This window comes from Paracoccidioides brasiliensis, assembly GCF_000150735.1.
Source record: "Paracoccidioides brasiliensis Pb18 unplaced genomic scaffold supercont2.6, whole genome shotgun sequence".
NCBI lineage: Eukaryota > Fungi > Ascomycota > Eurotiomycetes > Onygenales > Ajellomycetaceae > Paracoccidioides > Paracoccidioides brasiliensis.
This window is the reverse complement of record NW_011371363.1, coordinates 1,619,605-1,631,995: the sequence shown is the minus strand read 5'-3', so window position 1 is coordinate 1,631,995 and position 12,391 is coordinate 1,619,605. Positions and strand designations below refer to the sequence as shown.

Sequence of the window (12,391 nt, the reverse complement as noted above, 5' to 3'; positions counted from 1 at the left end):
TTCTACCTGCTATCCAACCATGTCTTGATCGCGAATTCGGGCTTCGGATCTGAGCTTTGGGTTTTGTTTACTTTGCGATGCCCAACACTCCCAGCACATTGGCGGCATATGTTGTGCCACAACTGCGTGCACTCCCACTCGATCAATTGGCAAGGCGGTGCTCACACATTTCCTACGCTGTTCCACACGCCTTCCACTACAATCTGGACCTCCCGTCACCTGTTATTTACGCCGGCGCAAACTCGCAGCAGGTAGGCGCCTCTCTCCTCTCTCCTCCCTCCTTACCCCACCATGACTTCTGTTTCGACGTCAATCGCGGGACTGCCCCTTGAGCAGCTTACTCTCTACCATGCCGTGGATCCCATCCTCTCGTCGGTTTTCATATTCTATGGCCCTGTCATAACAGCCAATTCCACGGTGCGAAGCTCGCGTTTCCAGGCACACATTATCGCAAGCGGAGGGATCCAAAGTTACCCCCGAATTATAATTTCCCCGACGGCTCCGCTCTATGCCGCGGTCAATCACCTCCCACGGGATAAGCAAGGCGACGAAGTATATCGAGGGCTAGCGGTTTGTCTCTTTAAATATTTTGGTGACTTCTCTGAACCGGTCAGATATGTGTTGCTAGGGACTGCGCGGTCTGGAAAACTCTCAGCACGATTGCCAAATACATTTGACGAAATTCATGCCGCAGAGGTAGCGAATAAAATGCTGAGGGTAGAGGATCCCACAGAGATTATACGCGATATCAGGAATTCCTATGGCGATAAAATCGTGCCATGGATTGACGTGGACCTTGTTCTCCCTCCAGGTTCCATCGTCCCCCCGCGGGCTCCCCGAATTTCCGATTGTGACATTCGATCGCAGGAAAATTTCGCCAACCAATATGGCAAATATAGTCCGTTGATTGAGCAACTTGGAGATCCAGTGTTCCTGCCAACTTCGAAACTGCGGCACGCTCCATCACAGCCCACAAACTCGAGCAAATCCAAATTCTTCTCTGCGGCCCAAAAGGAGACACTCCGACTTGCCATGTGTGAAGTTGTCGACACCGAAGAGAGGTATGTGGGGAAGATGTACGACTTAGTGCATAATATTATACGAAAGTTTTGCCAGAAAGCCGCCGAAAAATCGCCAACCAGTTCAAGCCCTGATGAGACTGCTTTGAAACAACTTTTCCCTCCCTGCTTAAGTGAGATTCTCGAAGTGAACATAAGTTTTCTAGGCGAAATACGTCATATACTTGAACAGACGGAAAAAGACGCGCTTGCAGATGTGTCAAAGGACACGACTATTGACTCGTCGTCCTTTCGCAGAGACTCTCGGGGGAAAAGGGTGGACCCGTTAGGAATTATCCAGTTTGCGCATGCTCTAGTAGATTGGTTCCCACGATTCTCTCAACCATATGGAGATTACATGCGTACTTATCATGGCTTCTCCCAAACGCTGAACACTTTTCTGAATGATAACCAATCCAGCTTCTCGAAGAGAGTGTACGAGGCTGGCGAACAAAGAATGCGTTCGATATTAATGGAACCGGTTCAGCGCCTTCCAAGATACAACCTTCTTATTGATGCTATGACGAGTGCGCTTCCGTCTATTCACCCGGCTGTTAGAACTCTCCTCAAAGCCCGAGATATCATCACAGAAATCTGCTCACTGGATTCGCATTCTTCGAAAGACAATTCCCAGGATCTAAAACGGCTTCAAGGCCTTATCCGAGGGTTTCCCGCATCCAGCCTACCCTCTGGACGATTGATAACTGCTGTTGACTTTTACGAGCTATTGCCTCCTTTTGATTTAAACTCTCCTGAAGTAGCAGCAGATTCGGGGATCCTTTTGCTCTATGGGGACTACTTGATCCTTTTATCAAAGGAGATTGAAAGTAGGATGACCGCTCGAGGACTATATGCTGAGCTGGATAAGCCCCCAACGGCACGCACTGACGAAGAACCAGCACCTCTCGAGCTCAGATTTACTCAGGCGCTGCGCATAACCAATATTCGCTGCACCCAATCGGCCTGTGGGCGTATCTTATATCTTACTCCAGCAGGAAACTTTGTGCAAAATGAGCGTTCCCGTTCCGGAACTGCAATGGTTGCGTTAGAACTTTCATCCACCTATGAAGGCAAAGCATGCCGTTTGATTGAAGAAATCACGAAAGCCCGGATTGAAGGACGATTTCCCGAACAGTATCGGGAACGTAGCAAATGGGGTCTTCGAAGTTTTAAAGGGGGTTCCTCAAATCTAGGTATTTTGGTCTCGGTATTCGAGGATGAACCGAAGGATACTGCTGGTCAAAACCAATCATCCACTCTAAAAGTAATTTTCGACGGGACAAAAGCTACCAGATCAAAAGAGCTGAGCCGACCAGAAGTAGAGGTTATTGCGTCGATTTCACAGATTGCGGATGACAGATATAAAATGGAAATGGAGTCTGTGGTAGGAGTCTCCTTCACGGACTCTTTTACTGCCGCGGATTTTGCCGCAGTTTTCGCGAATCGAGGTAAGTCAATCATTTCCATCCATGTTTTTATATGGAAATATGGAAACTGACAACGTAGATAGTCAATAACCTTCTTCGCCCTTTGCATCAGCCTGAGAACCCAATCCTTACGTCAGCGATTCTAAACACTAATTTCAACATCATTCGCACCATTGCTGCCTACCTTTTAGACCATGCAAAAGTTGGACGCGGATTCAAACCTCCCTCTCCGTCCAAGCTTCTATCAAATATTTGGAATGGAAGTCCAAAAAGTCAATTGCCACCTTCGAGATCACTTTTACCTGGCCCCGTTCTTAAAGAAATTCCGCAGATCCCTCCCCCAGCACTTGACCATCCCAATGCGAAAAGCTCTAGGCCCACATCTGCAAATGATTCCACTCTTTTTGGAGAAACTGTTGCAGAGACGACACAGGATCTGTTGAAGTCCCTGGAAGAAACTTTTGCTGCCTATGTTATTGCAGTTCGCTCAAGAAGTGGGAATATTGTTGGCCGCATACTTCGCTCACGAAAGCAGGCCGACCCTGCCGCTGTTAATGAGCTATGCAATGCACTTTTGGAGAATGCTGGGAAAATTCAGTTGGCAGCTGAATCTTCAGTTGACGTTTTGTTCGTTGCATTTGAGACTTTCATGGCCAAAGCCTGGAATGAGCATATAGGACCTATAATACCTCCGGATACATTACGCGTGATGCAGTGCAAGCTTGATTCACTATATCCGGGAGATTTTGAGGACTATTTTCGCCGTTTCTTAGCAGAAATGAGCCCTCAGAACCGCCGAGCTCTGGCAGCGCTGGTAAAGCTACTTGCTGAGTTACTAGATACTTCTGGAAATGATGGTGATCGCGGTGCCCTCACCGCAACTTTCTCGGAAATTTTGACAGAGAAAGGCAACCCCATGCAACACATTTCACTGCTTGATCGTCTAGTGGAGGATTTTGATCGACTTTTTGATGACAGTGGCACATGCAGTGTGCCAATAGAAGGGAATCTTGTAAACGATCCTACTGTTCCGCTCCCTAGAATTCAACCCATGTATGTAGGATCATTCGGATCAAACGCGTCATCGTTTAGAAAGCGGTTCGGTTTCGGAAGTACCAGGGACCGTGGTAAATCTGAAAGTGAAGGTAAAGTTAGTTCTATTATTCGAACACTCAGCAAATCCAAAACCCATGGAGACACAGACTCGCAGCCATCGAGTCTTTCGAAGGCATCTCTCTTTCGATCCAAGTCTATCGAAACCGATTCTCGTTTAGCCAGCCTGTTGCGGCCTGGATCAAGGGAGCGCCTTCTCGCACATGGCCTCTTCTCTGCATCTGCGGAGAACCAGTCCTTGCGGCCAAACAGCTCACAAAGCAATACACCAACCCTGGCATCCATCGGCGAGGATTACTCCATGGTTATACCTGTTACAAGAAAGAAAAAACGACGGAGCTCTCTTTCTGATTTGGAAGCCTTGCCAACCCAAAACGTTACGACTTTACTTCCCGCTATTGAACTAAGACGTTCTCCTACTCCAACATCTCCACCTAATCCCTTACCTTCGCTGGACCCCACCTCTCCAAGGCAATTGAGGCAAACAGATGGGGCAGGCCCAGAAACACCGAATGCAACTCCTGTTACCAATCCATCTCCCTCACGACCTTCGCTATCACCGTGCAAGGAGAACATTCCACTAACCCCTAGGACCACGCTTGGAGAAAGAACAGCTAATAGAAAATCGAATCCAATCGTTCCACTACAGCTTAGCCCCAAGCGGAGAACGGACCCTCCTTCCTATATTCCATCCCCTAGTGTTAGCCAGTTCAAGGACCGAGTCACTTTGGCTAGCCCATCAGATGGGGCCAACGCTAGGCCGCAGTCATCTTCATCGCCTCAGCGGACCCCGAAACTACGAATGCAGAACCCTAAGAAGGTATGTAGATGTTCTAATTGGCCCACCTTTTGGTATTTGTTTGCTAATAGAATAACTCATATGAATAGCTTCGTGAACGTCTCCTAAATGAGAAAAAGGCGATAGCAAATTCGGAGGCGGCGGTAATTGCGGAGATTTCTGCTCTTGCAGATGAACTAGCTAGCACCAAAATGTCCCCGATTAAGCGGCGGCCAGCAACACCTAAGTCGGTATCGTCACCTCAGTCAACGATAAACTCTACCGCTACTCTTACAAATCGGACTCGGTCTCTTGAGGCCAAGGTGATAGCTATGCTGTCAGAATTGTCAGCTAGGACCTCCGTTCTCGAGAAAGATATTGAAGACTCTCTCCTCGTGAGTGAAAGGAGGGCTAAAAACCTCGATGAGCTCTATCGTGAGGCAAGCGCAGAAAATAGCGCCCTTTATGAACGGTTTAATGTTGAACTGAGTAAAGTCACCAAGGAAGTGCGACTTGGAGCTGGTGGGGAAGCGCTGAAGGCTCAGTTGAAAAAAGCTTTGGATGAAGTAGCGAGGGTTAAGAAGGAGAATTTGAGATTGAAAAGGGAGATTGGGGGGTTGAAGGCGCAGCAGCTCGGATTTGTCAATGGAGATGGGCTGAAGAGTGAGGAGTGAGGGCATTATGGTGGTGTCGATATGATATGGCATGGTATAGGTGATGGGATTTGGACGGCACGGGGCAGGCATGATTGACGGAGTCCTGGGATTGACACGATTGTACATCTGGATGGATGGGATACGACGCATGGATTGGCTAAATATCGGATGATATGGGCCTTTTTGCATTTGGAATATGTTTTTTTTTCTTTCTTTCTTTCTTTCTTTCTTTCCTTCCTTTCTCCCTTTTATTCCTGCTTCTTTTTCCATTCTCAAGTTGGCTGGCATTGCTTTGCTACTGTGTATTGTTTTCAGGGCTGGAAACGTGAATTCGATTAGTTACAGGGCGTGATGGGGTTTGGAATTTGGTTGGATTTTTGTTTTGAAACGCTCAAACTATAGCGTTGTTTAAATTGCAGTCTTCCTATTGGAATAGGTACTAAGAGTTTAATACATGTGAGGGAATGAAGTGATTGATAATTGACTTAATTTGCAAGAGTTTCCTGGGGGTTGCTTTTGCAGCTCTTTCCGAAGAGTTCTGCAGGAATCATTATCTTCACTTCGTGACTGAGAATAGCTTCAAGCTTGGTCAACTTTACGGCAGTTGCTGGCATTTATTAATTGGGATCTCGACCTCGCCACACGTCACGTTGAATCTTCTCTCTTTTTCTGTGGGCAAGAGATGCGTCTGATTCATAAACGAATAAACATGGGCACCAAAAAAACAACAGCTTATTTACTAGGAAAATCGGGGGATTATTCAGTATTGCATTATACGGACAGGAGATAGGTGAATTCCGATATATATATTTAATGTTGTTCTCAGCTGCGCTAGGAGGAATCTTCTTCGCCCCCCGTATCCACATCGCTATCGTCGTTTCCCAACATCCTATCATAATAGCTATCCTCAAACTCGTCGTCTAACAGATCATCAAAACTGCCATGTTCGTAATCATTTGGTGTCCAATCTCTCCAATCCTCAAGTAGTCGTGCAATGGTCTGATGGCCGTTCCTAGATGCAAATCCAATGGCCCTGTGATACTGCCAGGCACCGTCCCCTTCGGTCTTCGCTCCATTCTCCAGCAAAAACTGCACCATGTCTAGCCGTCCGTGTTCCGCTGCTGCTTCTAGTGCTGTCCGACCTTTTGTTCCTGCCCGAGCAGCATCGATTTGTGCCCCTCTTTCTAGAAGCTGTTTCGCTATGCCAAGATATCCCCTTGCAGCTGCAAGCTGCAGTGCCGTCGCGCCAGCATCTGGCGACAACGGGCCATTCACATCTGCCCCTGCGGCAAGGAGCATTTCGATGAGTTCCAGATGGCCATGTTGAACAGCGGCCTGAAGTGCCGATCGTGGTGGGAGTTCATTAGGTCCTTCACCCCAGTGGTCAAGAGTTGGCACACCGATAGCTGCTGGGGCATTTACATCTGCACCATGGTCTAGAAACAGCCGCACAAGTTCCACTCGCTTACGGCGGGAAGCAAGTTGAAGTGGGGTATCAAGATCGCGACGAACACGGGCGTTCACATCAACTCCATTGGAAATGAGCTTAGAGATTTCTGATTCAGTACATTTCTCGATTGCGACGAGCATGGAGAGGGCGTCGGGACGGTATCTCGCGTCCAGCAGGGATTGCACAATTTTCCAGTTGCCCCTCATGATCGCGGGCACTAAGGCGGAACAACGGATCATGGAGGAGTCACGCCAGAACTGGTTTTTGTAATTTTGACCTAGCAAATAATGATAATGAAGAATCAAGTTTGTATACCCGTAATATCCCCTCAGGGGCACAATGCAGGTATTCAAATCCTCGAGGTCGAGGAGGCAGCTCAAGACTGGCCAGCTTGCCCTGTATGCCGCAAAACCGACTGCAGTGCCTTCGAATAAGCGGTCCACCTTCCCGAACTTCCTTTGACGCAGTAGGTTTCTGATGGGAGTGATGGAACTCCCTGCATTAAAGTTGCAGACTGCAGCACAAAGTGCCGCTGAATCATACCGCGTCGGACCGTGCTTAATTGACCAAAACATCTGCTGCCATTTTTGGCCCAAGCACGAAGCTTCTAAAATCGATTCTCCGTTGGGACCTGTGTCTTGGAGACTGGCCCCATTGGCAAGAAGAACGTTGACCAGTTCCTGCTGTCCTGTCTTGAATGCCGAGAAGAGTTCGCCGCCCTGTAGCCTAGCACCGTTGCGGAGCAGGTATGCCGCCAGATTTCCATATCCAGAGTCGAGACAAACTTGAAGAGCTGTGCTGCCTTTCCAGCTCTTCTCATTTATGTCGATCCCTTTGTCTAACATTACCTGTACTAGAGTCTCGTTATTAAAGTCAACCGCTTGAACGAGTTCCCCACCTATGAAGTTAGCGCCTGCATTCAACAGAATCATGGCACCTGTATCCGCTTTTGTTGGAGGGCATAGCGTTTCCGGAAGTTTGTGAAGGGCTAGTTGAAGTGGTGTGTGAAGATGAGCTATGATTTTGTTGAGATCAGTCTGCCTTCTGTCGCGAAAATGCAGTCCCAGAATCGGACCGTCTTCCTCTGGCACAAGAGTAATATGGGAATTGATGTTGGCGCCATTATCTACAAGGAGTTGTACAAAGCGTGAATCACATTTAGCAGCAGCCATGTGCAATGCAGAAAGTTTGCTCCCACAATTCGGATCAGCACCTAGTTTAAGAAACATCGATGCGATTTTGAGGGTGGAGTAATTTTGCCAGACAGTGGTCTGGAGAGCAGTGAACCCTGAGCTGTTCTCTTCGTTCACACGGGCGCCAGCAGCGAGAAGAAGCTCAACCATATCAGCTCTTCCCTGGTGTGCAGCAACTGTTAACGCATCTTGTAGGATATCACGATCCTTTCTGCAATCATGGAGAGACAGAAGATATCGTAAAATCCGAAGACCCTCACTCTCAGCTGTCACGGTCAACACGCCTTCGTCTGCAGGCTCTGCGATTTTGTCATGAGATGTCCGGTCCATGTGCTTGGAGCGGCCGGCAGCGAATGTGAGAGGTGTGAAGCCTGAGACAGGATCATTACAGTACTCAGGTGGAACCCATCGGCGAATATCCGCCCCACTTTCAACAAGAAGTTTAGCCATCTTCAGGGTTCCACGTTTCGCAGTAATATGCAGGGCTGAAGCTTCATTATCCTCCGTAACACCATCGACGTCAGCCCCGGCTTTGACCAGGAGCCCAGCCATCTCAACGCAGCGAGCTCCCGTATCAACAGTATATTGAATCGGGCGTTCGACAGTGCCCATCATGCCCCCTTGGATTGGCTGATCTGGGTCAGCACCAACTTTCAGCAGTGCTTCTGCTATGTCCAAAGAGGAGGTAACGATTGCAGCTTCGAAGAGACCTTCAACGAACGCGGCAGTGGTGCGGTCGTGCTCCTCAGAAAACACTTTGACCCACATTTTTCGTGGTAGGTTGACCTCCCTAAACATGCGGACGATTCTCTCAAATTTGCTCTCTATCTCATCTCCCTCCTCGTCCTCGACGCCCTCTATCAGGTTGTTCGATAGTTGATAAGCTAGAAGACGAAAGACTTCCAACTTAGCTTCGAGCGTATCCCTTCCGCCCGCTAATATTTCCATTGTGGTAGAGTGCTCTCCAGCAACGCTCTGTGGCATTGATTTACCAATCTCGACCGCGGCGCGGGTGATGCCGGCTGCATTACTGGTGCTTAATTCAAAGTTCCTTGAACCCACCATAGCCACGTAAGCCGTATTTTCTTCTTTTGCTTTTGCCTTAATATTGCACTCCTTGAGGAGTAACATCATCTTGGTCGGATCTAAAGCTTTTTAGCTGCAAATAAATATAACGTGAAGTAACAAAATGACCCGCACCCTTGATGTAAACATTTTGGAACTGAAACCAAGGAAGGGTAACAGGCCATGAGACTTGGATTGGAGGAGGAGATAGAGCTCTGACCTCCTGGAACTGAATTGATAATGGAGAAGAAACTGGAGTGTACTTCAATATCAGCGTCAAAGATGGTCTTCTCCCAGGAGAGCAGGTCATACCTCGAGAGACCATAACAGTGCTTCTGTTGTCGTTATCACTGTCATCTTCATTGATCTCTGTCGTAGCGACATCAACGCAAGTCCATGCCTCGTCCACATCATCATCCATAATAGTGCAACTGCTGGAAACATCGAAGAGTAGTTCAAGGTCAGTCTGGCGGATAAAATACATGTCCATTAGTTAGCCAAGAACACATACCAATAAAAACAATTAGTTAACTGATCTGGTCGAAAGTTGGGGTGTCAATATATGAAAGATGGAAGTAGAGTCGCTGGGTGGAACTGGACGATAAAAGGTATCATATATGAAAATCAGTCCCCATGGAGTGTTAGGATATGCGCTCTTCGAATAACTAGTTGTTATTAAAAACAGATTGTCAGTCCTCGTATTCTCGTGGCTATGCAGCCAAGTCCGCGATGAACGAATCAGCTGTATAGTGGAAGAAGTGCATCCCAACCTTTGACCTATCCTAACCATGCAGAGAATTTACATCATGTTCAAAGAAGCTAGCTACTTCGCAACCAGTAAATGCTATCGAAAAATGCAATTCTGCGCCATCGAATTCCCAAGTTCCCTTCTTGCGTATCCGATGCCTAAAGAATCCCTCGACGTATCTCTATGCCCAAATCCCGTGAAGCCAATTTCAAAACGTCTTCCTCAATGTTTTTATAACTAATTTGCCAATTCAACCACCAATGATCTATCACACTGGTCTCGCGTATCCCTCGTGTTAAGGTTACTGGCATCCGTTCACCAAACGACGGAAATGCGAGTACTCTTTGCTGGCCCGTGGCTTCTGCGATGACAGGAATCGTGTATCTCAATTTGTCTGGAGCATGATGCCAAAAATGCTGATCTAATATCTTTCTCGTCCTCAGTGTTCTGATAGATTCATTTTCCACTTTCCTAAAGCCCCGACTAAAGTGATTCTCATGGTGCCATATCTGGTATTGTAGAAGTTGTTTTCTGACTTCTGCTAAGTCTAAACTTTTCATCGGCCGAACTACAAGGGGGACGGGTGTGTCCCTATATTCATAGGGCCATTCTTCTATCGGATATGTTCGGGGAACCTTTTCGGCCCCCAGGCGTATCCAGTATCTGTTATCCCAGAGTTGCCAATCAGACCAGGTCACGCTGTCTACATGATCTGCAATAGATAAATCAGGAAGTTGGAGATTGAAACTGGCAGTAGGCAATGGAAGACGCCTTGGGAACGGCGCGCGTGTTAGGAGCCAAGTATTTTGGAATTCTGAAATAGAAGCAGTAGCGTCATTCTGCTTCCTAGACTTAAATGCCTTAAGATTCAAATGAGGTTCTGCATCCCGCTTCTTTGGCACCTTTACAGGTTCAAACTTCACGCCGTCGACTGTAAAAATGTCCATTTTAAGGGGAGGTGGTGCCTCACCATTAATCGCTTCAGATGCAGGGAAGATTATTTGTAGCGCCGATTTGAATTTATGAAATGGTACATGATTCTTTTGACCCGGCAAAATGACATCCAAAAAGCGCCGTAAAGTGATGACCATGGCTTTTTGGGTCATAACGGAAGCAGGGCCAACAGGATCATCCAGGCTTACCCCAAAGTTTTGTATCAGACGGGGGTTGGGAAAATTGATAACAAGACTGCCAGTTCGAAGATCGAGTTTGATGATTTGAGATTTTCTCAAAAAGATATTTGACTGCCTGTTGAGTTCCTCTGAGACTTGCTTGCTATTTTCGATTAGTTGTAATATTGACGGAGCCCGCAGTGCACGAGGAAGCATGTCATTGGACAAGAGATATCGTAATGTGTTACGAGAAGTGACGGTAGGATCAAAATTAGTTTTGTCGATTGCGAACTTTATGTTGTTCTGAAGACAGGTGGAAGTCAAGCGTGATTTTGGAAAGGAACTGAACGGACGGAAGAGGTAAATGCCACCATCTGAAATGGGGAGTAAAATATCGTTGCTGTGGGGTGTGTTTGAATTAATTCCCCAAGCCTGTTTGAGTTGTGATTCGTCTGGTCGTTCTCTGTCGTGGACTGGATGTCTCCCGGCCGGGTCTATCCTGCTTTTGACATTCTTGAGCTTGATAAATGACCCGCTTTCAGCCAACCCGTAGATGCCATGACATTCTGGTATATGTCCTACGCTGGCTACGCCTGTGAAACCGGATGCCTGACGTTGGCCCCGAACTAGACGACTAAGTACTGTTTCCACAGTATCATCCTGATGGTGTCCCAGAAAAAGAGCCTGGATGTTATATTCCTTGCAAGCATGACCAAGCATCTGGTAGCGATATTTCCGGGCCGAGGTTTCAAAGTTGGATAGACTGGACGGGATAGTCCCGCTGGCCCAACGAAGGGTTAGAATTGAAGGCTCAAAACCTGAAGCGCCAGTAAAGAACAGTGGACGATTAGCATACGGAAACGGACAGGAAATTCCACTGAAAATGTCAACAATAATACATCGTCTAAAGCCATACCCAGATCTTTAAGCCAACTCGCAACATTATGTGCCTCCTCCGTGCTCCCCTCTCGAGCCTTGTGATCCACGATGAACGGCTTCACGTTTAGGTCGGGAATTAGGCGTTCCGAGATCAATTGCTTGCAGAGAAAGGCCAGCGCCATCGAATCTGGTCCACCGCTGACAGCCAGGGCTAAATAGGGGGGCGACTGCATTAGTAAAATGTCCATTCACAGAAACCAATGATATGGGTAGCAAACCTATCCTCGACGGCTTGCTTGGTTTCTTGGAGACGCGCCATATTTTCCACAGGTTTGTTACGGCATCATAGAACTCATTAGGAGAGATAGGGATATGGCTATCAGGTCGCAAAGACCTCAGAGCCATTTAACTGGAAGAAATATCGACAAAACCTGTATTTCAATCTTTTCAATTTTTCAATCTATTCGTAACTTAAAGCGGTGAGTTGGATATATCACGTGACATATAATGCTCCCTTCAGCTAAAGGATTTTGGCTGGCATATATTGAAATATAGTTTACATGTATTTAATTCAAAATAGAAAAATTTGCTATTTGTCAAGTCCCAATATGAATGCTGGATGATGTATTCTAAAATCCTTCGTTACACGTACTCTATCAAGTTAAATAGAAATACCCTAATAAACGTATTATTCCTATGTAACTCATTCTCGAGGTGATTCAAATTCTCGCCTTGGCCTTTTATCATTAATTAGAGATTATTACCATAAAGTTTGCGTCTATAAAAGTTTGGTCTGATTTCAAGTCGGCATGCCGAACTTTCGGCCTTGGCCTTTTCCAATGGTTTTGTTGCCGAATCCCACAACCGTGAACACAAGAGAGTTCCAGATGCGCTTCGACCCACCTCCTTTCA

The 12,391-nt window shown here is 47.0% G+C and overlaps 3 protein-coding genes across 3 annotated transcripts; 1 reads left to right on the top strand and 2 right to left on the bottom strand.

The window, feature by feature from the left end:
• Positions 1–291: 291 nt before the first annotated feature.
• PADG_05582 (uncharacterized protein) lies at positions 292–5,050 on the top strand (the record flags this gene model as incomplete). The annotated part of the gene is made up of 3 exons (XM_010762758.1): positions 292–2,506; positions 2,569–4,418; positions 4,487–5,050. 3 exons carry the CDS (start codon positions 292–294, stop codon positions 5,048–5,050), a joined length of 4,629 nt encoding a protein of 1,542 aa, XP_010761060.1.
• Positions 5,051–5,863: 813 nt separating this feature from the next.
• Positions 5,864–9,230, bottom strand: PADG_05581 (uncharacterized protein; the record flags this gene model as incomplete). Its single annotated transcript, XM_010762757.1, has 3 exons — positions 5,864–8,820; positions 8,876–8,992; positions 9,053–9,230. The coding sequence occupies 3 exons, from the start codon at positions 9,228–9,230 to the stop codon at positions 5,864–5,866; spliced, it is 3,252 nt and encodes a 1,083-aa protein (XP_010761059.1).
• A 416-nt stretch (positions 9,231–9,646) lies between these two features.
• On the bottom strand, positions 9,647–11,884 carry PADG_05580 (tRNA(Ile)-lysidine synthetase; the record flags this gene model as incomplete). Its single annotated transcript, XM_010762756.1, has 3 exons — positions 9,647–11,418; positions 11,517–11,690; positions 11,758–11,884. The coding sequence occupies 3 exons, from the start codon at positions 11,882–11,884 to the stop codon at positions 9,647–9,649; spliced, it is 2,073 nt and encodes a 690-aa protein (XP_010761058.1).
• Positions 11,885–12,391: the final 507 nt, after the last annotated feature.